The 25841-nt window shown below is 63.8% G+C and overlaps 2 protein-coding genes across 2 annotated transcripts; one reads left to right on the forward strand and one right to left on the reverse strand.

Annotated features, from left to right (window-relative positions):
- The first annotated feature begins 1888 nt into the window (after window positions 1-1888).
- Window positions 1889-14041, forward strand: DTX1 (deltex E3 ubiquitin ligase 1). Its single transcript, XM_054082832.1, has 10 exons — window positions 1889-1996; window positions 3376-4112; window positions 8152-8806; window positions 11110-11171; window positions 11340-11501; window positions 11751-11812; window positions 12004-12162; window positions 12319-12480; window positions 12552-12641; window positions 13529-14041. Exons 2-10 carry the CDS (start codon window positions 3854-3856, stop codon window positions 13751-13753), a joined length of 1836 nt encoding a protein of 611 aa, XP_053938807.1. The 5' UTR covers window positions 1889-1996; window positions 3376-3853; the 3' UTR covers window positions 13754-14041.
- A 41-nt stretch (window positions 14042-14082) lies between these two features.
- On the reverse strand, window positions 14083-24381 carry RASAL1 (RAS protein activator like 1). Its single transcript, XM_054082831.1, has 20 exons — window positions 24159-24381; window positions 22311-22367; window positions 22112-22225; window positions 21964-22025; window positions 21763-21886; window positions 20744-21041; window positions 19983-20071; window positions 19787-19904; window positions 19544-19697; window positions 19246-19310; window positions 19002-19114; window positions 18619-18811; window positions 18393-18530; window positions 17536-17680; window positions 17020-17201; window positions 16805-16942; window positions 15952-16087; window positions 15754-15868; window positions 15622-15686; window positions 14083-14599 (listed from the first exon to the last, which is right to left on the reverse strand). The coding sequence occupies exons 1-20, from the start codon at window positions 24221-24223 to the stop codon at window positions 14463-14465; spliced, it is 2508 nt and encodes an 835-aa protein (XP_053938806.1). The 5' UTR covers window positions 24224-24381; the 3' UTR covers window positions 14083-14462.
- Between the last annotated feature and the right edge of the window lie 1460 nt (window positions 24382-25841).

A 25841-nucleotide genomic window follows, 5' to 3' on the forward strand; every position in this document is an offset into this window, starting at 1 on the left:
GGCCCAGGTTGCCCAGAGCAGTGGTGGCTGCCCCATCCCTGGAGGGGTTCCAGGCCAGGTTGGGTGGAGCTTGGAGCCCCTGATCCAGTGGGAGGGGTCCCTGCCCATGGCAGAGGGTGGAACTGGATGGGCTTTGAGGTCCCTTCCAACCCAAACCATTCCAGGACTCTATGACTGTGCTGCAGTGGATGAGGGAGCGCTGCCACGATGCCCCCACTCAGCCCTGGGGTCCCCTCACCCATGCTCACCCCCCTGCTTGGTGACCTGAACCCCTGTGGGGCTCCTCAGGTGTGTTTCAGCGTGACTTCAGGTCCCCATGCCATCTCCTTGTTCCTTCACCCCAAATCTGTCCCCAAATCCATCCCTCCATGGGCACAGTCAGAGTGACAAACTCAACTCTGTCCGTCCATGGACACAGACAGCGTGACAACTCTCCTGTCCCCAGCTCTGTCCCCAAAGCCGCCACTCTGCAGGCAGAACCCGAGTGGCAACGCCTCTGTCCCCAAATCCACCCCTTGGATGCGCCCCTGTGAGTCCCTGGACCAAGGGGGAGATGACGGGGCGAGCAGGGATGATATTTGGGATGTCCCCACGGCTCAGGGCCTCCTGCCACCTCCTGTGCCTTGGTTTCCCCACGGGGCTGCAGGAACCCCAAGCCCTAAAGGGGGACAAAGTGCCCCCCAACCACACGGCCCCCCTGGGGACACCCCATATGTGTGTGTGAGCAGACGCATGCTCGCCGCTCGGAAGCGCCTGTGTCCCACGTCCGGATGCCCAGTCCTGGTAGGTGTCTCTTTAGACTAGACATAAGGAAGGATTTATCCACTATGAGAGTGGTGAGGCACTGGAACAGGTTGCCAAGGGAAGTTGTGGATGCTGCATCCCTGGAGATGTTCCAGGCCAGGTTGGATGGGCCTTGGGCAGCCTGATCCAGTGGGATGTCCCTGCTCATGGCAGGAGGGTTGGAACTGGATGACCTTTGAGGTCCCTTCAACCCAAAGTAGTCTATGATTCTATGATTCTATGATTCTGGTGCACATCTCCTGTTCCCAGTACAGGTCCCAGTGTGTGTGTCCAGTCCTGGCGTTGGTGCCTGGTCCTGATGCGGTTCCCTGGTCCTGGTCCGTGTCTCCTGTCTGGATGCCCGGTGCGTGTGCCCGGTCCCGGCATGGGTCGCTGGTCCCCAGTGCGTGTCTCTGGTGCAGATGACTGGTTCCCAGTACGAGTCCCCTATGTGGGTGCCCGGTCCCGGTCCCGGTGCCTGATCCTAGCGCTTGTGCCCAGTGCCGGTGTGGGTCCCCGGTGTGTGTCCCTGGTGCGGGTGACTGGTCCTGGTGGGGATTCCTGGTCCCGGTGCTCAGTCCCAGTGCAGGTACCCGGTGCGAATGCGAGTCCTCGGTGCCTGTGTGGATGCTCGGTCCCCAGTGCTCGGTCCCGGTACGGATGCTCAATCCCCAGTGCTCGGTCCCGGTGCAGGTCTCCCGTGCGGATGCAGCTCCCCGGTGAGGATGCTCGCTCCCCAGTGCGGATGCTCAATCCCCAGTGCTCGGTCCCGGTGCGGATCTCCAGTGCGGGTGCGGGTCCCCGGTGCAGATGCTCGCTCCCCAGTGCGGATGCTCGGTCCCCAGTGCTCGGTCCCGGTGTGGATCTCCGGTGCAGATGCGGGTCCCGGTGCGGATGCCCAGTGCTCGGTCCCGATGCGGGTGTGGGTCCCCGGTGCCGGTGCGGATCCCCGGTTCCCGGTCCCGGTTCCCGGTCCCGGCGCGTGTCCCCGGTGCGGATGCCCGATCCCCAGCGCTCGGTCCCGGTGCGTGTGCGGGTCCCCGGTCCCCGGTCCCGGTGCGAGTGCCCAGCGCTCGGTCCCGGTGCGTGTGCCCGAGCCGTGCGCGCCGCCGCCGGTGCCCGTGCCCGCCCGGCGCTGGCGAAAGCGCTGCCGCCGCCCGACTCCGCCGCTGCCGCCGTTGCTCCCGGGGCGGCTGCGGGTCCCGCTGCGGAGGTAGAGGCGCGGGGCCGGGGGGGAGCCAAGGCGGAGCTGGGGGGGGGAGCTCCGGGGGCACCGGGGGGCTGCCGTGCACCGGGGGGACCGGGGGCTGCTGTGAAGGGAGGGGGACCGTGCGCTGGGAGCTGCCGTGCATCGCGGGGGGAACCGGGGATGCTGCGAACCGGGAATGCTGTGCACGGCGGGGACCCCCGTGCAAAGGGGCTGGGGGCTGCTGTGCACCGGGGAGGAGCGTGTACCGGAGAGGGGGCTCTGACGGCTGCTGTGAAGGGGGGCGACCGTGCACGGGGATTGCTGTGCAAGGATTGGGGGGGGGGGGACCGTGTACCGGGAGCTGCTGTGCACCGGGGCGGGGGGGTTTGCATCGGGGGTTACCGTGCATGGGGACACACGCATCGTGCACCGGGGCGGGGGGGGACCTGGGGATGGCTCTGTACCGCGGGGGGAGCATGCACCGGGGGCTGTACCGGGGGGGGAGCTGCTGTGCACCGGGGCTATGGTGCACCGGGGGGGGCCGTGCACCGGGGGCAGGCCTGGCCTTTCCACCCCCCAGCCCCGAGCAGCCGGTACCCGGGAATGGGGGATCCACGGGGGCTCATCCCGACAGCCCAGGGTGGGGGGGGGCAGGGTTGGGGTGAAGGTCTCTGCGGTGCTGGGGGTCGTGGTGGGCGCTGGGTGAGGATGCACACGCATGTGGAGGTGCGAGGGTGTGCGTGTGTGTGCATCCCTTGGGGAGGAGGCGGGGGGGGGGGGGGGGGGGGGGGGCTGTGCTGCCGTGGGTCTCCGTGTCTGTTTGTCCGTCTGCCTCCAATGCGCTGTCTGTCTGTGTCACCGGCTGTGAGCGTGCCAGTGCGTGTGCCCGCGTGTGCGTCTCTGTGTCAGTATGTCTGTGCGTGCCCGGCCGTGTCCGTGCGTCTGTCTGCCTACAGCGGCTGTGCAGCATCCCCCCACTCACCTTTTCCCCCCCACTCCGTGGGGCTGGGGGCTGCTGCGGGTGGGCGCGGGGGTCAGCCTGGCATCCCCCCCAGCCCGATGCCTGCAGTGCAGATCATAAATCAGCAGCGGTTGGAGCGGGCGAGGGGCGCTCCTTGGCACCCGGATTGCTTGGGCCGGCAGCGATGGTTCTCCCCATCCTTGTGGGGCACCCACCGGCCTTGCAGGGCTGTGAGCAGGGTGGCTTGTCCCCCCCTGTCCCCCCTTGTCCCCGCTGTCACGTTGGAGGCCAGCAGCTGGCTGGGGCTGGCAGGCAGCCCGCGCTGCCAGGGCTGCGGGCACCGCGGCCTCGCCGCCTCTCTAGGGGTGATGGGCACTGTCCCCCAGCTGCCACCCGCCTGGCAGTACACGGGGGTGACCAGCGCTGTGGGCCTGTTTTGCAGGTGACACCCCTGTCGTTTGCCACCGGTGACGTGGGGACAGCCGTGGATGTAGGCTGAGCGTCGGGACACGAGGAGGAAGAGGAGGAGGGGATGTCTTGGGGACAGCGCTGGCACTGCGTGTCCCCAGCATCATCCACAACCACCGGCCACCCTTGAGCCGAGGAACCCCGGGGGGGGGTGTCCCGCTGGCTTTTTGGATCCTGAGCCCTGCCAGCGCCGTGGCGAGGAGGAGGAGGAAGGGCTGAGGAAGACGTGCCGTGTGATGGATGGCCCCAGCCTGGTGCGGCAGCCACGAGGGAGCGGGACCGGGCGACTCGGGGACCTCGGGGACCCGTCTGGCAGCACCCGCCTCTGCAGAGCCCCGCAGTGTTTGCTCTGCTGAGCTCCAGAGCCCACGGCCGGCGGGAGACGGGAGAATCGGAGAGCCCCGCATCCCTGTGCCAGGCATGGCGCGGGGCTGAGCCGCCGTCCCCTCAGCATGGCGCGCCAGGGCGCGGGGGCCATGCTGGCCTCTGGTGGCCTGGGCTTTCCCCCCCAAAACCTGGCCCGTGTGGTGGTGTGGGAGTGGCTGAACGAGCACGGACGCTGGCGGCCCTACTCGGCCGCTGTCTGCCACCACATTGAGAATGTGCTGAAGGAGGACGCCCGCGGCAGCGTGGTGCTGGGCCAGGTCGACGTCCAGCTGGCGCCCTACGTCATTGACCTCCAGTCCATGCACCAGTTCCGGCAGGACACGGGTAAGGGGCTTGCGCTGAGCCGGGAACGTCCACCCACTCACCCTTCCTTCCTTCCTTCCTTCCTTCCTTCCTTCCTTCCTTCCTTCCTTCCTTCCTTCCTTCCTTCCTTCCTCCCACTCACCCCAATGTGTATCTGTTTATCTGCCTGTTGTTCCATTTATCCTTCTGTTCTGCTGTCCATTCATCTGTCTGTCCAACTGTCCTTTCATTCATGCATCATGTCACTGCATATTCATTTGACTGTCATTCCATCCATCCATCCATCCATTCATCCATCCATCCATCCATCCATCCATCCATCCATCCCAGTGTATATCTCTGTATCTGCTTGTTGTTCCATTCATCCATCTGGCCATTCATTTATGCTTCATTTCACTGTATATCCTTCCTTCCTTCCTTCCTTCCCTCCTTCCTTCCTTCCTTCCTTCCTTCCTTCCTTCCTTCCTTCCTTCCTTCCTTCCTTCCTTCCTTCCTTCCTTCCTTCCTTCCTCCCCAGTGTGTATCTGTTTATCTGCCTGTTGTTCCATTCATCTTTCTGTCCAGCTGTCCATTTATCCATGCATCTGTCTCACTGCATGTCTATCATTCCATCCTTCCATCCATCCATCCATCCATCCATCCATCCATCCATCCATCCATCCATCCATCCTTCCATCCATGCACCCCAGCTCGTGTCTACTTATGGCATTCCATTCATTCTTCTGTCCATCTGTCCATTCATCTGTCTCGTTGCATGTCTGTCTGTCTGTCACTCCACCCATCCACCCATGCATTCATCCATCCCTCCATCCCAGTGTATCTCTGCTTGTCTGTTACTTCATTCCTGCATCCATCCATCTGCCTGTCCATCTGTCCCTCCATCCCACCGCACACACCTTCCTCTCCATCCATCTGTCCTTCCTTTTCCTTCTTTCCTTCCCTTGCCCTGCTGGGCTCTGCTTCCCACATGGACACCACGAGGCTCCTCCAGGACTTTCCTTTCCCCCTCTGCCGCAGACTCCTGCCCCGCAGGGACACATCCCAAAGTCCCTCCATCCTCTCCCCCCCGCCATGGGGTGCTGGTGTGTCCCATTGTCCCCCCATCTGCCCCATGAATCTCCTCCATCTGAGATCCCCAAACAACAGGGATGGCCCCACTTTGGATACTGGGAGCTGTGGTGGGCACTGGGCTGGTGGCAGCCATGCAGCGGTGGTGGTTGATGCCTTCTCGCTGACGGCGCCGTGCTGCGGCGCGCATCCAGGCCACGCGTCCTCGGGGGAAATCAAAGCCAATCCCGCACCAGCGCCGAGCTCAGACCCCATTAACCGTGTCCCCATTAGGATGTGATCCATTAAACTGGTGTGTGCCGGTCGTGCCGGGGGGGGACTCGCCGGTTCAGGTGCTTTCCCGGACTGTGTGGGGACACACAGGGGTCACCCCAGAGCAGGACCCCCACACCGTGCCCCCCTGCTTGGCCACCGATGCCATCATTCCCAGTCACCAGCGGTGGCGGATGATGCTGTGTGTGGATGTGGCTCCTGCGATGGTGCGGGGACGGAGATGGGGACCGAGGCAGGGAGCTGCCACCCTGCCTCTGCCGCTCAGCCTGGCTCCACATCGTTCTCCAGGTGGTCACGGGCTTGGCAAGGGGCAACTTGGCACCTGCTGCCCTGAGTCAGCGCGACCACTGGCACGATCCGGTCACGCTGGCGGCCGCGGCGGAGCTGACTCAGGGCTGCGGGTGCCACTGGGACACCCTGGCTGTCCCCATGCCAGCTCCTGCCGGCTTCATCCAGGACCCATCCTCCGACACCTGGCATCGCATTCCATGAGATATGTGCCCGTGGTGGGGCCATGGCTGGGTTTTGGGAGTGATGTGTCTCTGCCGGGAGGAAAACAACTCTTCTTGGATGTCACTGAGTGCCATGGTCTCTGCGCCAGCCAGGCTTGGGGACAGGGACGCTTTGGCTCCATCCCGTAGATCATCATCAGCATCATCCTCTCCATGTGCACCATCCCTGTGTCTACCTCCATCCATCATCTCTGCCCTCGGATGTGGCCCAGGGACGGTTGGGTTTGGAGGCTGTCGGATGTCTCCGGGGGTTCCGTGGTGCTCAGGAACACAAGGGGTCCCCTGTGCCGAGGGTGTCACGGTGTGGGGACACGGAGCGGGTCTTGGCTGCGCCGTGCTGAGGAGGGAGAAACCCAAGCAGTGCGGAACGAGGTGACCCTGTTCCAAGCAGCGGGAATGCGTGTCCCCTCCGTGTGGCCCTGGGGACGCTGGATCGGCCCTGCAGCTCTGGCACAGTTCCGGGAGTTGGCAGCGGCCACAGGGCTGGGGACAGCTGGTGGCCCTCGGGGACCCGGAGCTGCCCGTTCCCCCACACAGGGACGGGGTGTCCTTCCCTCATCCTCCTCTGCTCTGCAGCAGTGGGATGTGGGATGTGGATGTGAGAGGCAGTGGGATGTGGGATGTGGATGTGAGAGGCAGTGGGATGCGGGATGTGGATACGAAAGGCAGTGGGATGCGGGATGTGGATGTGAGAGGCAGTGGGATGCGGGATGTGGATGTGAGAGGCAGTGGGATGCGGGATGTGGATGTGAGCAGGCAGTGGGATGTGGGATGTGGATGTGAGCGGGCAGTGGGATGCGGGATGTGGAAGCGAGCAGGCATTGGGATGTGGGATGTGGATGTGAGCAGGCAGTGGGATGTGGGATGAGGATGTGAATAGCCAGCAGGACATTGGATGGAGGTGCAAGGACCAGTGGGATGTGACATGGATGTGAGTGGGATGTGGGATATGGGCATGAGAGGGCAGCAGAATGGGGGACACGGGCTCAAGGAGGGGCATGTGGATGCAAACACAAGTGGGATGCAGGGCATGGATGTGATGGGATGTGGATGTGAGTAGTCAGTGGGATGTGGGATGTGGATGTGAGTAGTCAGTGGGATGCGGGATGTGGATGTAAGTGGCCAGCAGGACGTGGGGTGCAGATGCGAGGACCAGGGCACGTGGGACAAGGATGTGAGCTGGATGTGGGCTGTGGGCAGCGGGATGGAGGACAGGGACCCCAGGAGGCAGGCATGTGCAGACACAAGCAGGATGCAGGGCATGGATGTGGGTGGGCAATGGAATGTGGATATGAACCGGCGGTGGGATTTGGGCCGGAGGCAGGAGCGGGCAGCAGGGACGAGCAGTTCTCTGCTGGCTGCTGGAGCGGAGCGAGCGGCCTCGGAGCTGCCTCAGCACAAGCTGGCAGCTGGGGCCAGGCTCTGCTGCCTGATGCGGCTGATGATTAATGACCGTTATTAGCGTCGTTAATCGGGTTGGGCAAACGGTGCTGGCGAGGGGATAGAAAGGCACTGTGCTGTGGAGGCACTGCCGGGGCTGTGGCACAAGGAGGGACTGTGATGCCTCCCCCCACCGCAGCTGTAGCATCCGATTTGGTTGCAAACAAGCAGCGAGAGGCCAGGATTTGGCTGTGAATGGTGACAAAGCGTCGCTTCCATGACCGTCAGCACTGGCTGGAGCTGCAGCAGCTTTCAGGAAAACCCTCCTGACCAGGAAACGCTCGCCGCGTGCTAGGGATGGCAAAGGGATCCTGGTTGGGGCGAGCGGAGATGGTCCTGGGCCAGAGGGATGGAAAAAGGTGCTGTGATCCCAACCAGCAGCAGCGCGGCCGTCAGCCAAACCGCCACCGCTGACGGAGGGTTGTTGATCCTCACGAGTCCCCGGGGAGGCACAGCCCTGCAGACACGCCGACTGATCCATCGCGCGCCGCCGCTGCTCGGCGCGGGGAACACGGGGACTGCCTGTTGGGTTGTGGTGGCCATCACCCCTCCTGCACCCCGGGATGCTTTGTGGAGGGGGAGAGCGGGTGCTTGCACCCCAAAGCGCCTCTGTGTCCCCATCCCCGTGGTGTGCTGGGCTGGGAATAAGACAGGCACACGTGTGTGTGTGTGTGTGTGTGTGTGTGTGTGTGTGCAGGTGTGGGTCCCTCCACTGGTGGCTTGGGGTGCTGGAGCCCCGCGGGCGCTCACTGCCCCTGTCTCCCCAGGAACGATGCGTCCTGTACGGAGGAACTTCTACGACCCATCCTCAGCGCCGGGCAAAGGCATCGTGTGGGAGTGGGAGAACGACAACAACTCCTGGACGCCCTACGACATGGACATCTGCATCACCATCCAGAACGCCTATGAGAAGCAGCACCCCTGGCTGGACCTCTCCTCCCTGGGCTTCTGCTACCTCATCTACTTCAGCAGCATGTCCCAAATGAACCGGCAAACCCAACGCAAGCGCCGGCTCCGGCGTCGTATGGACCTGGCTTATCCCCTCACCATGGGCTCCATCCCCAAGTCGCAGTCGTGGCCGGTGGGCACCAGCACGGGGATGCCCTGCTCCTGCCCGCAGTGCCTGCTGGTCAACAGCACCCGCGCCGCCTCCAACGCCATCCTGGCTTCCCAGCGCCGAAAGCTCTACCCGGGTGCCGTCCGCCAGAGCAGCACTTTCGCTGGGACAACGCTATGGCCAACGGGGACGGCAGCGGTGATGGGTGGCACGGCCAAGGGTGAAGGGCTGCAGGTGCCCGGCGGGGCGTTTGCCCCCGGCCAGAGCGTGCCCGGTGGGATGCCACTGCCCGGGCTCAACAACCTCAACCGGCCCGGAACGCAGCGGGCAGCTGGGCTGGGCGCCCGTGCCACCGTCCCCCCGGGGTAAGTGGTCTGGGGGAGGGTGGGCTGGGGAAAGGGATGGCCGCGGTGTCACCAAGGTGGTGGAGATACCAGGGGAGCACAGGAATGGGCACAGAGAGCAGGAAAGGAGAGGTGGAGGTGCCTTATCCCCTGCTGTCACCTTGCACAAGCCTCAGCCCCTCTGGCACTGTGTCACCTCCAGCCCCAGACTCCTCGCCGTGGGGATGTGGTGGCAGGAGAGACAGAAAGCCCAGCAGCTGGATCGTCCCGGGTGGTCCCTGGGATTCCTGCTCCGGCAGAGGGGCTGTGGGGATCGAGGCAATGTGCTGTGCCGTGCCAAGGGTTCTCGGGCACTGGCAGAGGCTGCCCAGGGAGCGGGCGGTCCCCATCCCTGGAGGTGTTTAAAAGATGGGTAGATGAGGTGCTCAAGGACGTGGTTTGGTGGCAGGTAGGAATGGTTGGACTCCGATCCAAGAGGTCTTTTCCAACCTGGTGCTTCTATGATTCCATGATTCTATGATTCTATGATTCCATAATTCCATGATTCTATGATTCTATGATTCTATGATTCCATGATTCCATAATTCCATGATTCTATGATTCCATGATTCTATGATTCCATGATTCTGTGCCGACTGGAGGAGATGGAGAGCCTGGTCCCAGGGCACTCCTGTTCTCCCTGGCCTGCACAGGGCATATGGCCGTGGCTCGTGGTCCAACGCCACCGGACAGGTCTCTGGGGAGGACACAGTCGAGGGGACACAGCCGGTGTCCCCTCTGTGGATGGGAATAACTCAGCATGGGGATGCAGGTCCACAGTGGGGTGTCCCAGTGGGTGTCCCTGTCCTGGCACCCAAGCCCCCCCATGGCTGTACCCCTGTTTGGGTCAGCCTGGTGTCCCCTGTGGGCTCTCGGCACTGGGTTGTCACCAGCAGAGGAAGCGGCAGGAGCAGCGGTGTCCCCAATCCCGGTGTGGGGAGCAGGCGGGGATGGCACGGCTGGTGTGGGAAAGCCCTGGTGCTGCTCACTCAGGTGGGAACCAGCCCGGATCAGCCCTGGGGGGGTTGGTCAGAGACCCCTCAAGAGGGGACTGAGCACCCCAGGTTGCAGTGAGCATCCTGGGGGACGGGGCGAGAGTCTATCCCATCCCTCCCATCTCCCTGCCATGGGGCAGGATCTGGCCCTGCGCTGGGGGTGTCTGGGGAGGCGGAGGAGCCCCAGCTTGGGGGGCAGGCAGGTTCACTCAGCCCTGGCAGGTGCTGGCGTGTTTCCTTCCCCTGCTGACGTGCTGCTTTCGCTTCCGTGTGCCGGGCGCAGTCCCTCTCCCCATCATTGTCCCTGTACAGCCCCACAGGCCCCATCCCGCATATCCCCATGGACAGGTAGGAGGGGGTCAGGATGGGCGGGGGGTGCTGGGCTGGGTCCTCCACCACTGCCCCTGCCCTGGGCTGGGTAAGGGCAGCTTTGGGAGGGGGAGGGAAACGACCCGCAACCCTAGGTCATGCGGGGCTGAGCACTGCCGAACTCATCACCGCAGTGGTTGTGGGTTTGAGGGGCTTTGGGAATTGGGGAGGGGGATGATACCCCTGTCAGGGGCTGCTCTGCAGGCTGCCGAGCTGGGGCAGTGCCCCTGGGGCAGAACAGCACGCAGGGCTCTGCTGCTGGGCTTTCTTGATTGTCCTCCATCTCAGCGTGTGCCCTGCTCCTTCCTTCCTTCCTTCCTTCCTTCCTTCCTTCCTTCCTTCCTTCCTTCCTTCCTTCCTTCCTTCCTTCCTTCCTTCCTTCCTTCCTTCCTTCCTTCCTTCCTTCCTCTTGCCCAGCCACATCCCTCTCTCCCTCCTTCTCCACACCTGTCCCTCTCTCTCCATACCCATCCCTCTGTCCATCCCTCTGTCCATCCCTCTCTCTCTGCACCCATCCCTCTGTGGGGGTGTGGGACATGGGACTTTGCCGTTGGGGCATCACGATGAGGCACTCATCCTGCATCAGGGAGGAGGTGATGTCCTCAGCACCACTGCGTCCCCAGGGAAGGACACGACCCTCGTGGCATCACCGTTGGGACATCCCTGGATCAGGGAGGAGGTGGTGTGTGTCCCCAGGGATGCCATTGCCATTGGGACATCCCAACAAGGCGGCATCCCTGGGTTGTGTCCCCAGCGCCACTGGGTCCCCAGGGATGGAGACATGGCTCTGGGTGATGGCCCCATGGGATGGAACAGCAGCCTCCAGAGGCGAGGACACTGCCCTGGGGACACGGTGTGTGCGGAGGGCACAGCGCCAGCTTCCAGCCCTGCTGAGCCCCTTCTCCTCTCATCTCCACACAGGGTTCCAGCCCTGCCGGTGAAGAACCTGAACGGCACCGGCCCTGTCCATCCCGCCCTTGCAGGTGAGGGGGGTCCTGCCACCTCTTGGGGGTCACCGCCGAGTGACATCGTGGCTGGGCATGGGGCTGGGGCATGGCCAGGAGGTGGAAAGGATGGATGGACATTGGGTGGATGGATGGATGGATGGATGGATGGATGGATGGATGGACAGCACCTCTTTCCTGACTCAGGGATGACGGGCATCCTCATGTGCGCCGCCGGGCTGCCCGTCTGCCTGACCCGCGCCCCCAAACCCATCCTGCACCCGCCGCCCGTCAGCAAGAGTGACATCAAACCCGTGCCCGGGGTCAATGGCATCTGCAGGAAAACCAAAAAGAAGCATCTCAAAAAGAGTAAGGAACTGGGCACCCCTGAGTGCCCTCGGCCATACCAGCCCCTGCCAGAGGGGAAACTGAGGCACAGGCACTGCTTCTGCCTGTGGGGTGGGACAAGGATTTTGGGATGATGCCCACAGTTCCTCCATGCCACGTGCTGGCAACCCCTCCTCCTTGTGTTGTCCCCATCCTGGTGGCAGGGGTGGCAGAGGGTTGGGGGAACCGCGGGCAGCTCTGATGGCATTTCCCACCTTTCGCCCACGGCAGGTAAGGCCCCCGAGGATGTGGTGCGCCGCTACATCCAGAAGGTGAAGAACCCCCCGGATGAGGTGAGTGTGTGTATCTCCAGGCGCTGCAGCCTGGCCCGGGGGCTCACCCCAGGGGCGCTGGAGGTTTTGGGGGAGCTTGGGCGTGGGGAGAGGCATGGGCAGGGGATGGGCATCCCCGTGGGGGGCAGAGAGCCAGGGGTGATTTCTCCATCCCACGTGGGTGCTGATGCCCATCACCCTGTGCCCAGCAGGATTGCACCATCTGCATGGAGCGGCTGGTCACCTCCTCCGGCTACGAGGGTGTCCTCAGCCACAGGGGCATCAAGCCGGAGCTGGTGGGCAAGCTGGGCAAGTGTGGGCACATGTACCACCTCCTCTGCCTCCTGGCCATGTACAACAACGGCAACAAGGTGAGCCGGAACCCCGGGGGAGGCTCCTTCCCCGCTGGTGGGTGCTGTGGGGTGGGCACCATCCATCCCTGGTGCCCACCTGGGGACACCCAGCGGGTGGGTGGGTGGGTGCTGTGGGATGGGCACCATACCTGATGCCCACCTGGGCGCCCACAGGACGGCAGCCTGCAGTGCCCCACCTGTAAGGCCATTTATGGGGAGAAGACAGGCACGCAGCCCCCCGGGAAGATGGAATTTCACCTCATCCCCCACTCCCTCCCGGGTTACAGTGACTCCAAAACCATCCGGATTGTATATGACATCCCCACCGGCATCCAGGTGAGGAACGTGCGGCCGGGACCCCTGCTGGGCTGGGTACCACCCGCTCACCCCATTGCCTTCCCACCCAGGGCCCGGAGCATCCCAATCCCGGCAAGAAGTTCACGGCGCGTGGCTTTCCGCGGCACTGCTACCTGCCCGACAATGAGAAGGGCAGGAAGGTGAGCATCCCTGAGGGCACCAGGGTGGGATGGGATAGAGTGAGAAGGGATGGGATAGAGTGGGAATAGAAGGGATGGGATGGGATGGGATGGGATGGGATGGGATGGGATGGGATGGGATGGGATGAGATGGGAAGAGAAGGGAAGGGAAGGGATGGGCTGGGCCATGCTGGGAAGAGAAGGGGTGAGATGAGATGGGATAAAATGGGAAAGGAATAGGATGGGATGAGAAGAGGTGGGACAGAATGGCAAAGGATGGAATGGGATGGGGTAGAATGAGAAAAGAAGAGAAGGCCTGAGATAGACAGGGCTGGGAAGACAAGGGATGGAATAAGAAGGGGTGGGATGGCACGGATGGGAAGGGATGGGATGGGATAGAATGGGAAGGAATTGATGTGATGTGATGAGATGAGATGAGATGAGATGAGATGAGATGAGATGAGATGAGATGAGATGAGATGAGATGAGATGAGATGAGATGGGATGAGGTGGGATGAGGTGGGATGGGGAGGATACAGCAGTGCTGGGGATGGCATGGATGGGAAGGGATGAGATGGGATAGAATGGGAAGGAATGGGTTGGGAAGGGATGGGATGATATGATATATGATATGATATGATATGATATGATATCATATCATATGATATGATATAGGATGGATGGGATGACATGGGGTGGGATGGGGTAGAATAGGAAGTGATGGGATGGGGAGAGGAGGATGCAGCAGTGCTGGGGTGGGGCTGGGCTGTGCCATAGGGAAGGGTGGCACTATGTGGACACCGTGCCAGGGCTGAATCCTGCACCCTGGGGTGCTGGGGGCTGTGCCGGGCGGGAGGGGGGCTGCGGGTGCTGGATGGTTGAGTGATGGCCGTGCCTGCCCACTGCAGGTGTTGAAGCTGCTGATCGTGGCCTGGGACCGGCGGCTCATTTTCACCATCGGCACCTCCAACACCACGGGGGAGTCGGACACGGTGGTGTGGAACGAGATCCACCACAAGACCGAGTTTGGCTCCAACCTGACGGGCCACGGCTACCCCGATCCCAACTACCTGGACAACGTCCTGGCCGAACTGCTGGCCCAAGGCGTCTCCGAGGCCAACCTGAAGGACTGAGGCAAGGGTGAGGGGCTCCCCACCGCCCCTTTGCCCCTGCGTCCCCTCTGGTGCCACCGCCGCCCGCGCCGCTTCGCTGCTGATGCCGAAGCCCTGCTGGGTGCCCTTGTCCCCCATCCCGGGCCACCCAGTGCCACCCACCACGTGTCCCCGTGTGTGTCCCCCCGGTTCACCCTGCTCCCATGGCGATAGCATCGTGGGCTGGTGCTTTTCTTTTTCTACCCGTGGCCTCTTTGCGCGTCAGCTGCCGCCGCCGCGTGCCACCCGCCGCTGCCCCACGGAGCCACGTCCAGCCGGTGCCGTGTGTACATCTCTGTGTTACAGAATACACCCCGCTCCGGGTCAGTGTCCCCGCTGTGTCCCCACGCCTCCCTCCTGGGTGCTGGGTGGCATCGCTGCAGGATCCCACCCCACTGGGGGAGTCGCTGGGGGTGGGTGTCCGGCCCCTGTGGGGGTGCTGGGGAGGCCTGGAGCACCCCCGTGGGCAGAGGAGAGAGCGTGTGTGTGTGTGTGTGTGTGTTTGCACACACGTGTGCGGGGGAGCCCCCACGAGCATCCCCCGCGGGACACGGGTGGGATGAGGTCCCTACCGAGAGGAGGCGGTGGGTTGCGCGGACTACATCTCCCAGAATGCCCCGCGGCGCGCAAGAGTAGATCTGGCGCGCTGGAAGGCGCGGGGCATGATGGGAGATGTAGTCCCCGCAGCCGTTCAGGTCCCGGGCGGTGGGGCGGGGGAGGCGCTCGGGGGCGGAGGGGGGCTCGGGGGGCCGTCACGGCGGGCGAAGGCGTCGTGGGCGATGTCCAGGTCCCGCAGCACGGCCTGCAGCCGCTCCGCCACGGATCCGTCTGCCCCCACCGCCGGCAGGGTCAGCGCCGGCAGCGACCCTCTGCAACCCCCCCAGCAACGCCCCCATGCACCACCCCCTGCAGCCCCCCCGCACCGAACACTGCAACCCCCCACCCGCAACTCCCCATGCACCGACCCCCTGCAGCCCCCCCTGCACCCCCTCCCGCATCCCCCCCTGCACTGAGCCCCTGCAGCCCCCCCTGCACCGAACTCCCCGGCACCCTCCCTGCACCGACCCCCTGCAGCCCCCCCGGACCCACTCGTGTGCATCTCCCACCCCCGGGGTGCACATCTGTGTGTGCGTGCGTGTGCCTGGCCATGTGTTCATGTGTCCCCGTGTCCGTGTGTCCGTGACCGTGGGTATTTGCTGTCCCCTGCTGGAGACACTGGCTGTGGGTAGAGCGCGTGCGTGGGGTTGTGCAAGCGTGTGCACGCGTGTGCAAGCATGTGCCTGTGTGTCTATAGAGGTGTGTGCAAGCATTTGCGTGAACATGCAACTGTGCACATGCATGTGCAAATGTGTGTGTAAATGATTGTGTAGGTGTGTGTGCATGGGTGTGCATCTGTGTGCAAGTGTGTGTAGCTGTGTGCATGCAGGTCCAAGCATGTGCAGCTGTGTGCGTATGTATGCAAGTGTGTGCAAGCACATACGTGCATGTACAAATGGGTATGTGTGCATGCATGTGCGTGCGTGTGTGCAAGCATCGAGCCTGTGCATGAATGTTTAAGCATGTGCAGCTCTGTGTGTGTGTGCAAGTGTGTGCAAGCATGTACATGTGTGTGCAAGTGTGTATCTGTGTGCATACCTGTACATGTATGTGCATGCAGAAGTGGATGCAAGCATGTACATGCGTGTGCAAGGGTGAGCAGTTCTGCGCATGCGTGTCTGCGCATGCACGTGTGTGCAACTGCGTGTGTGCGTACATGCAGGTGCATGTGTGTGCACGTGTGTGCACATGCGTGTGCCTGCATGTGCCAGCCCCCTCCCCATCCCACCGCATGTGCGGGGTCCCCCCCGTACCTGCCTGCCCCGGGCAGGGGGGCTCAGACTCTGCGCAGCCCTCGGGTCCCTCAGCGCCCGCTGCCCTGCAGGACAGGGACCCTCAGCCCCCTGCCCGCCACCACGGGGGTCCCCGAGCCCCCCCAGCCTCACCGAGCCCCTGCTCGCCGGAGATGCCCATAGAGGGTCTGCGCCGCCGCTGCGGGGTCCAGGGGGTCATTCCAGTCACCCAGTGCCACGGTGCGGTGTGTCCGGCTGCACCCCGGCGCTGCCAATGACACCGCAGTGAGGGTGCCCATGGGACACCCCCACCCTCGGGACCCCCCACCCTGGGGTGCCCACCGGCCTTACCGCTGGCGTCGGGCTGCAGGCAGCAGGTCCAGCGGCCGGCACGGAAGGTGCCCGGGTGGCAAGTGGGCAGCATGGCCTGATTGCCGCTGCTGGCCTGGCGCAGCGCCCACAGCCACTGCCACAGCTCCTGGGCGCTCTGCGGGGACAGCGAGGGACGGTGGTGGCACCCCATGGGCACCCTGGGGTGCCCTGCGCTGGGCATCGCCCGCCGGAGGAAGAGGAGGGTGGAGGTGGTGATGCCACTGGAATCCCTGGCACTGCGCACAGGGGACGGGGAGTGACAGCTTGATGGCAGAGCTGCCCAGGGAGGACCTGGCGGGAGGTGGCACCGCGGGACCCCAGTACAGACAGGGTTGGTACCCCAGTGACCCCAGTATAAATATGGCTGGATACCCAGTACACTAGAGAAACCCAGTATCTATCCCAGTATACTAGGTACGGTACCCCAGTGACCCCAGTACAGACAAGGCTGCTACCCCAGTACAGACAGGGCTTGTTCCCCAGTGACCCCAGTACAGACAAGGGTGGTACCCCAGTGACCCCAGTACGGACAGGGCTGGTTCCCCAGTGACCCCAGTACAGGTATGGCTGGGTACCTGGCTGATCCTAGGCTAGTAACCCCCCAGTGACCCCAATTTTCCAGTACAGCCAGGACCCAGATATCCCCTTGACCCCAGTACAGGCGGGGCTGGGCACCCCAGTGTTCCCAGTACAGCCAGTGCGTGGCTATAGCTGGATTTGGGACTGGGGCAGCTCCCATTGTCCCTATGGAAATGAGGGTAAGTGCATGGAGAAGGCGGCTGTGAAGTTGGGGCTCCCAGGGCAGACTGGGGCAAACTGGGAGGGCACCCACCTTGCACTGGATGTAGGTGGTGCTGAGCTGCCCCTCGCCATCCTGCGCCACGATCTGCAGGACGTGGGGGTGCTGGAAGGTGCCCTCATCCACCCGCTCCACTGCCCGCATCTGCGACACGGGGATGGAGGAGCGCACCTGGGGAACCCCAAAACATCACGTCACTGCACCCCCCTGCCACCCGATGTAGGGTGGGGGGCGCGGGCAGCACCCACCTGCCACGTGGGTGACTTGGAGTAGGTCAAAGCCTCGGTGCTGAGCCAGAAGTACTTCTTCTTGAAGCGGGGCAGCAGGGCGGGCGCCCCCGCCACGCGGGTGTGCAGGTACCCCTCCTTGATGGTGGCAGAGGGGTGGAAGAGCGCTGGTGGCACCGTCCCCTCGCCTGCTGCTGCTGCCGCTGCGGCACAGCCGGGAAGAGAGGCAGCAGCGTCATCCCATATGCCACCACCTCCCAGGATGATGCCCATCCTGGCAGCATCCGCGTGACCCAAACGAGTCCCCCTCCCTAGGGATGCTCCTAGGATGCTGCTAAGATGCTCCCAGGGGTGCTGCTAGGATGTTCCTAGCGATGCTTCCAGCATGTTCCCATGATACTCCTAGGGATGCTCCCAGGATGCTCCAAGGAATGCTCCCAGAATACTCCCAGGGATGATGCCACCACCACTACCAGGTGCTGGCACGGCCAGAGCCAGCAGCAGTGGTGCCCCCGCGGTGCCCCCCATGCCCCTCACCCTCAGTGCTCTCCACCGTGACCAGGCCATCCAGGAAGGCTTTGACGCGGGCGACGCTGGGCACCAGGACAGCATGCAGCGGGGCCATCCAGGGCTCCTTGCCCTGCCCCAGCTGCAGCCCCAGGTTGCCGATGCTCTGCAGCGCCTGCGCCGTGCGGGGAAGGGCTTGTGGTGCCATACCCACCATGGTGGGGGGGCTGGGGGTATCCCCACTCTGGGTGTTCCCCTGTACCCCAGGGGCTTGGGAATTGGGGAGGAAAGTGGTCCCTATCCCTCCCCAAGTCCCCATCTTTTACCAAGGGTCTCCATTTCTTCCAGTGGGCCCCATCCCTCCCCAAGGTCCCCATTGCTCCGTGGGGTCCCCATCCCTTCCAAGGTCTCCATCCCTCCCTGAAGCCCCAATCATTCCCTGGGGTCCCCATCCTTCCCCAGAGTCCTCATCCTTCCCCAGGGTCCCAATCCCTCCCCAGCATGCCCATCTGTCCCTGAGGTCCCCATCCTTTCCAAGGTCCTCATCCCTCCCAAAGGTCCCCATCCCTCCCTAAGGTCCCTGTTACTTCCCAAGGTTCCAATCCCTCCTGAGGTCACCATCCCGTCTCAGGCGTTAATTCCTCCCCAGCATCTCCATCTGTCCCCAATATCTGCATCTCTTTTCAAGGTCCCCATGTCTCCCCCTGGGCCCCATCTTCCCCCCCAAGGTCCCCATCCCTCCCCACATCCCCATCCTTCCCCACCATCTCCATCCCTCCCCCGGGTCCCCATCCTTCCTCCAAGTCCCCATCCTTTCCAAGGTCCCCATCCCTCCCCAGGGCCCCCATCCCTCCTCCAGCTCTCCATCCCTCCTGGGCTCCGCGCACCTTGGCGAGCAGCAGGAGCGTGCGGCCAGTGCGGGGGTCAGCGTGGTGCTCCCGGAGGCTGAAGAGCTTCGGGGTGAGGACAGCGGGAGCAAAAAAGCGGAGGAAGACAAACCCACTGATGGAGAAGTACCGCACGTCCTGGCCGGGAACAGGGAGAGCTCAGGGCTCAGGGTGGTGGTCCCGGTGGCATGGAGACCCTCAGCCCTGGCCTCGCGGTGTGCCCCACCTCGTGCTGCTCTGAGGGGAACCGCTCCTCCACCCGCCTGCGGAGCTGCTTGAAGGCCACTCTCATGAGGAGAGGACACTTCTCCACTGAACCCACGATGGCATCGACGATGTCCCCCAGGTAGCCCTTCAGCAGCTCCAGGCTGCTCTCCCGCACCTGCGCCTCCGACAGGGACCCCTTGAAGGAGATCCTCCTGCGGGGATGCCGCGGGGTCAGGGGCACACGATGCCCAGGAATGGGACACCCTGAGGTGGCCAAAAGCCATCGAGGTGACTCATAGGCTTGGCAGCAATGGGTGACCCTTCCCACAAGGGACACTAGGATGAGGATGGCTTGGGACATGCCCAGCAAGTGTCCTCCCCCAGCCATCTTCCCGCACTCGCCTGCTACGGCTCAGCTCCATCTTGCCTGGGTCCAACTCCACGTACTTCTTCTCCTCGAAGATGCGGTTCACCACGGGCTTCAGGACCTCATGCAGGTAGGGCAACCCCACCACCTGCAAGGGATGGGAAGTCACCATTTGTGTCCTCAAACTGTTCCCTGCCACCCTGCTGGGTCCCAACCCAGCTCTGTGCCCCGATGCCATCACGGGATGGCACAGCCGCAGGCGTCGCCTCCTGCGCTCACCTTCATGAACTGCTCCACCGACTTGGAGGCCAGCGAGTTGGAGCGGAAGAGGGTGTTGGGGTCCGCTGGAAGAGTGCAGAGGCCATGGCGAGGTGGGTATGGGGCAATGCCCCAGCTGTCTCTGGTGCTCCCATCCCCAAGGACACGTGGCACCTTTCCTGTCTCCCCCTTGGTGGCCCCTTTCCTGCCCCTCACTTGGTGGCCCCACTCTTCTTCCCATAGGAATATGGGGAGACCTTGGCAAGCCAGTTTCCCAGCTCGGAGTGATGCAGGTGGTGCCTCCAGCCCTGGCACTTACTGGTCCTGGCCAGCTCGCGGGTGGTGAGATAGTCCAGGAGGGGCACAGCCAGCCCCTGCGCCAAGAAGATCTTCACCAGCTTGGTGGCCACGTCCTGCCTGCTCTCCCCTGAGGTCACCTCCTCCAGGATGGCCAGGGCTGTGCCGGTGGCAGGCTGTGGGGGAGAAGGTGGGCATGGCGAGGTCCCCAAGCCAGGGTGGTCCCCGTCTACCCCCGAGGGTCCCCGTACCCCACAGCACCCACCTGGGCAGGGCAGAGGATGGGCTCTGCGAGGAGCTGGATGAGGGGTTGGTAGTAGAGGTGGGGCAGGACTGTGTCCTCCACCAGCCGCACCGCCAGCCGCAGGGCACCCAGCTGCGCCCTGCAACGACACGGAAGGGGCTCGGCTGCATCCTGCACCCACAAACTCCATCCCACTGGGACGGGGGGCTGTGCTCACCCGTGGGCTTCGGTGGCGCTGGGGAAGGGCAGGAGCTGGAACCAGCCCTTGGAGGGGGTTGCACGGATGGTGTCCAGCGGGAACTCGACCTGGGGGGGCAGAGGTGGGGTCTGAGCCAGGGACACACACCAGCACCCTGTGCTGCATCCCCACAGCGGGGACCCACCTTGAGTGAGAGCCCAGCACACAGTGAGGACACCCCAGTGATCCCAGTACAGCCAGGGCTGGCACCCCAGTGACCCCAGTACAGATACAGCTGGATGCCCCACTGATCCCAGTACCTCAGGGCTGGTAACCCAGTGATCCCAGTACAAGTATGGCTGAATGCCCCGTTGCCTCATCCCAGTATCCCAGAACCAGTACCCCAGTGACCCCAGTACAGACACACCTGGATATCCCACTGCTCCCAGTATCTCATGGCTGGCACCCCAGTGACTCCAGTACAGCCATGGTAGGCTATCTCAATTTTCCCAGTACAGCCAGGACCCAGATCCACCTCCCTTCACCTGGTACAGCCAGGGCTGGGCACCCCAGTGTTCCCAGTACAGCCAGCGTTCAGGTATAAATGGATTTGGGGCTCCAGCATCATTCCAGGCACACCTTTGGGGGGGTGTCTGGATGTGTCCCATCTTAGTGGGTCCCACCTTAGTGGGTCCACATCGCTCTGCCCCATCCCTGTCTCCATGGATCCTGGACTCTGAGCACAGGGAGGGGCTGGAGGATGCTGAGGCGGCCCTGGGACCCTGCCCTGAGGTCCTCACCCGTCCCAAGAAGTCATTCTTGCCCACGATGTCCCAGTCCCACACCTCCACGCTCAGCACGGCGTCCCCCTGCTTGCCCTCCGCCACCTCGAACTCCAGCACCTCATCCCAGTGTGGAAAACGGGTTCTCTTAATCACCTGTTGGGGACAGGGGTGGGTGGTGGCAGGAGGGGACACCAGGTGCCTGAACCCCTGGATCCCAGCACCCCGACTCACGGCTGTCTCCAAGGTGTGCCCACAGCACGACACCCTGGCGAAGGGGTCCGAGGTGCCCGAGGGGTCTCGGGGTGCCAGGTCCCTGTGGGGAGGTGGGGTCAGTGGGGGTGCAGCGGGCAGGGGTCTTGTCCCCACCAGCACGGTCCCTGTCCCCATCAGCATGGTCCCTGCACTCCTGTGCTCCCCCCTTTTCCCAGCACACCAGTAGATACTGGGAGGATGCTGGTTACAGTGGGACCCCATTCCCCAGCTTTCCTACCCGACTCCCACAGTCCCTGGGGACCAAACAGCACGCTGGGGAGGGGGGGGGCTCCTGTCCCTCCTGCTTGTCCCCATGGCCGCCAGCCCGTTGCCTTGGTACCCGCTTTGGTTGCCATGGCAGCGGGATGCTGCCTCTGCCACCCAGCAGCGTGACGTCTGGCAGCCACGTGTGTGGGCACACGCACGCAGACACACACGCACGCAGGTGCACACGCAGAAGGGCCAAGCGGAGGGGCAGCTTGGGGCGTGCCTCAGTTTCCCCAAGTGCTGAAGCCAAAGTTGGCGTAAGAAACAGATGCTTGGATGCGGGCTGTCCCCTCTGGGCCACCAGCTCTGCCCCTTTGTCCCCGAACAGCGCTGGCATTCCCTGCTGAGACCTCACAACATTGTCACACGTGGGTTGACATCAATGCCTTCATGCAGAGACACATCGAGCACCCTTTCCTGTGCCCAAAGGGGACGATGGGCCCTATGCCACCGTTGTCCCCATCCCCATCCATGGGGTTGGTGGCACCCCCATGGTACCCATCCAGCACCCCTACCTGGCCTCGATGAGGCGGCAGCGCAGCACCCGCGGGTGCTCAGGGATGCACAGCTCCAGGTGGATCTCACCCTGCACCTCCTCGTTGGGGTCCACGGGCGCCAGGCTGATCCAGCTGTCAACACCTGCTGAGGGGGGCAGGGTGGGTACCCCACGGTGCCACGCTGCCCCCCCACCCAGTCCCGCCGTGCCCCCCACTCACCCCGCGGCTCTGCTGAGATCTGCTGGCGGCTGAGGGAGACCTTGCCGATAACATCGTCCTGCCTGCGAGGGCACAGACACGATGGGCACTGAGGACACCGATGGGGACATGACACCCCCCGTGAGAGGGTCCCCGTTGTCCCTCTTACCCAATGGTGTCTTCATCCAGCACGTAGATGTCGAGGTTGTGGAAGTCATGGGCCAAGCGCAGGGTGTATTCCTCACCCCAAAAAGGATTCAGGCTCTTCCACACTGTGGCTGTCCTGGATGGGAGAGGTGGCTGCAACCCTGGGAGGACACCTGTCCCTGAGTGTCCCCCTCCCCGGGCTGGCACGGTGTGCCCCGTACCTGGCCACAACCTCGTTGTCCACCTTCACCATGCAGTAGGGATCACTGGAGCCGGACCTGAGCAGGGATGGGGAATGCAGGATCAGCCCTCACACCTGGGGGTTCCCACCCATCCTCAGGGACTATGGGGGAAACTTGGGGGGACAGGTCTGAGCATCACCTCAAACCCCACCAGTGATCACCAGCCCCGTGGGTGAGATGAGTTTGCTGGTCTCATCCACAGTGGACAGTGGATGGGGTCACCACCTTGTTGGTGCTCCTTGACGCGGGGTCCCACTGTGGGGCACCCCGAGCCATCGCCCCGTGTCCCTGTGTCCCCCAATCCATGGGTTCCGGTGTCTAGCCAGCAGTGCAGAGCTTCTGTGGGTGGCAACCCACGGTGTCACGGTGACCCCAGCCTGGCCCTGGGGCTCTTCCCAGGATCAACCCCTTCTGCGGGGGAGGATGATGATGGAGGGGACGAAGGGGGCTGGATTCAGGGTGCTTCCACATTGTCCCCTGCAAAGTCCCCTGGCACCGAGGGGCGCCAGTCTTGGGGTGATCCTGGAGTCCTGAATCCCAAGCTGCTGGAGCAGGGGGTGACAGGGGGTGACTGGGGGGGGTCCAGACCGCAAGTGGGGCGAGGGAGGTGACCCCAGCTTCCGCGCCAGCCACGCGTGGGAGCATCCCAGCTGCGGGCACAGCGGGCAACGATGCATTCTGGCTAACGCATGGCTTTGTTCATCCCAGTGGTATCTCAGTGCCCCCCTCCCCGCTCCCCCTCCCCACCTTGGCTGTTCTGGCAAGGACAAGCCGGCAAACTGGATGAGAAGGGGGTCACTCTGAACCCCTTCACAGCCCCGGGGCGAGGTTTGGGGTGCTGGGAGCAGCACCAGGCACCTCATCCCTGTCCTGGGGGTCTGCATCGCCCCACTGTGCCCAGCCCCCCTCCTCCCCCCCAGCTGGGCACCCAGCATGGCACCGTGACCCTTGCAAGGTGGGGAAACTGAGGCAGGGAGGCTGCGTTGCTGCAGCCGTGCACAGCGTCCCGACTGCAGGCGCAGTGGGCGACGATGCATTCTGGCTAACACACGGCTTTGTTCATCCTGGGGGTATCCCAGTGGCCCCCCCCCCTCCCCCCGCACAGCAAAGCCCCCACTTTGGCCAGTCCTCAGTGATGGGCAGGCGAACTGGACGAGAGGGGGTCACCCCGAACACCTTCACAGCAAAAGAGTGGGTTTTGGGGTGCTGGGAGCAGCATCAGGCACCTCATTCCTGTCCTGGGGGGTTCACATCGCCTCATTGTGCCCAGCCCCCCCCAGCTGGGCACCCAGCATAGCACCACGACCCCTGCCAGGTGGGGAAACTGAGGCAGGGAGGCTGCGTTGCTGCAGCCGTGCCCAGCGTCCCCAGCCCTGGGAGCGGCCGGCGGTGCCAGGTTGGCACATCCGGATGAGCGTGGGGTGCCAGCTCCGCTGGGGCGTATCTGCAGGGCATGAGCGCTGGGTGTGGGGGGGCTGCACCCCCCAACTCAGCAACCCCCCCACCCCCAAGGGATGGGTGGGGACAAGGAGTGGGTGCCCATCAGGTCTGGGGGTGCAGGGGACTGTGCTCCCCCAGTGCTCCCCACAGCCCTATGGGGCCACCGGGGGCTGCCCGGGGGGGTTGGGGGGCTTCATTGAGGGGGGGGCTGGCAGCCCCCTGCCACCCCTAGACCCCACTTTTGGGGCAATGGTGTCTCTTCCAGCATGGGTGCAAGCCCGGACCCCCAAAGTGGCAGGCAGAGCTGAGCACCCGGGGATGTCCCCCCCACCCCCCCAATCTCCCAGGGGATTTGGGGGGGCTGTGAGCCCCCCCCCAGCCACTCACACGTCCTTGGCAGGCAGGTCCTTCCCTTCCACCACCCGGCAGTGCAGCGAGGTGGCTTTGGCCATGCTGGCAACTTAGGAGCCCATGGGGGGGCTGCGATGGGTGCCTTGGGGGGTCCCTGAGCCCCCCCCCAGCCGGTGGGGCTGCCTCCTCCTCCTCCTCCTCGCTCGCTTTTAGCCGTCGCTTCTTCCTTTTTCCTCTCTGGGGTTGTTTTTCTCGCTGCTTCGCTCCCCACCTGCGCCCGAGCGACGAGCAAGAGAAGCGAAGCGCGGGCACGCGGCGGCGGGCGAGCTCGGGGGGCTGGCACGGTGCCCACCGGGTGAGTGGCAACCATGCCGCTAGCCACAGGTGGTCCACTCAGTGGGGACCCACTCTGGGGCCTCCCTGTCTGCCAGCGACCACCGGTGTGGGCAAAGACCCCTCTGTCCTAGCGATGGGGAAACTGAGGCACAGGGTGGGTGCGCGTGGGGGGCTGGCCAGGTGCCCGTTGGCCTAAGCGGCAACCGTGTCGGTAGCCACAGGTTGGCCACTCACTGTGGATTCGGTGTTGGGGTCTCCCCGTCATCCAGCGAGCACTGGTCTGAGCAAAGCCCCCCTCTTTTAGCACTGGGGAAACTGAGGCACCCCCTTGGAGGGTCAGCTGGGTGTCCACCAGGCGAGTGGCAACCGTGTTAGTAGCCATAGGTTGCCGCGTAGCAGGGACTCAGTGTTGTGGTCTCCCTATCAGCCAGCGACCACCGGTGTGGGCAAGGGCTCCCTGCCCTACCGATGGGGAAACTGAGGCACGGGGATGGCCAGGTGCCCACTGGGCATGTGGCAACCACGTTGGTAGCCACAGGTTGCCCACTGACCTGGGACCACTGTTTTGTCTCCTGTCTACAACAGACCATCAGCATGGGCAAAGACTCCTTGTTTTAGCACTGGGGAAACTGAGGCACAGAACCATGGCGGGGAGGTGTCCCCTGGGGGAGGGGGGCAGCTGCGGTCCTGTCACAGCTGAGTGGCACAAGGGACTGTCCCCAGGCTGGGGGTGTCTGGCTGTAACACCCCCCCGTGGCGGGGGAGGGGGGGAGAAATAGGGAGCATCATCTTGGGGGGGTGAGGGGGAGAAACAGTTTGGGGGACCCCATGGGACCTTGTCCCCCTGCGGCACTGGGCACAGAGTGGGTGGTGGGGCTTTGGGGTGCTGCTGGGGGGGCACAGAGTGGGTGCTGGGGCCTTGTGGGGGTCAGTGTGGGGGTGTCACCGTGTGGATGTGGGGTCAGTGTGGGGGTGTCACTGTGTGGGTGTGGGGTCCTTGTGAGAGTCAAGTGTGGGGGTGTCACTGTGTCGAGTCCTTGTGGGGGTCACTGTGGGGGTGTCACTGTTTGGGGCCCTTGTGGGGGTCAGTGTGGGGGTGTCACCATGTCGGGTCCATGTGGGGGTCAGCGTGGGGGTGTCACTGTGTGAGTGTGGGGCCCTTCTAGGGGTCAGTGTGGGGGTGTCACTGTTTGGGGCCCTTGTGGGGTCACTGTTGGGGTGCCACCGTGTGGGTGGTGAGTCTGGGGGGTTGTCACTGTGTGGGGTCAGTGTGGGGGTGTCACTGTGTGGGTGTGGGGTCCTTGTGGAGGTCACTGTGGGGGTGTCACTGTTTGGGGCCCTTCTGGGGGTCAATGTGGGGGTGTCACCGTGTGGGTGTGAGAG

Source organism: Cuculus canorus, chromosome 17 (assembly GCF_017976375.1).
Source record: "Cuculus canorus isolate bCucCan1 chromosome 17, bCucCan1.pri, whole genome shotgun sequence".
Classification (NCBI taxonomy): Eukaryota; Metazoa; Chordata; class Aves; order Cuculiformes; family Cuculidae; genus Cuculus; species Cuculus canorus.

Excerpts from the sequence above, each read along its gene's own strand:
- DTX1 (XM_054082832.1), top strand. The coding sequence starts at position 3,854 with ATGGCGCGCCAGGGCGCGGGGGCCATGCTGGCCTCTGGTGGCCTGGGC. Across the intron at positions 8,807-11,109 it reads CGTGCCACCGTCCCCCCGGG|GGTTCCAGCCCTGCCGGTGA; the intron begins GTAAGTGGTCTG and ends ATCTCCACACAG. Across the intron at positions 12,642-13,528 it reads ACAATGAGAAGGGCAGGAAG|GTGTTGAAGCTGCTGATCGT; the intron begins GTGAGCATCCCT and ends TGCCCACTGCAG.
- RASAL1 (XM_054082831.1), bottom strand. The coding sequence starts at position 24,223 with ATGGCCAAAGCCACCTCGCTGCACTGCCGGGTGGTGGAAGGGAAGGAC. Across the intron at positions 22,026-22,111 it reads CTGGATGAAGACACCATTGG|GCAGGACGATGTTATCGGCA; the intron begins GTAAGAGGGACA and ends GTGCCCTCGCAG. Across the intron at positions 19,115-19,245 it reads CGGTGGAGCAGTTCATGAAG|GTGGTGGGGTTGCCCTACCT; the intron begins GTGAGCGCAGGA and ends CATCCCTTGCAG.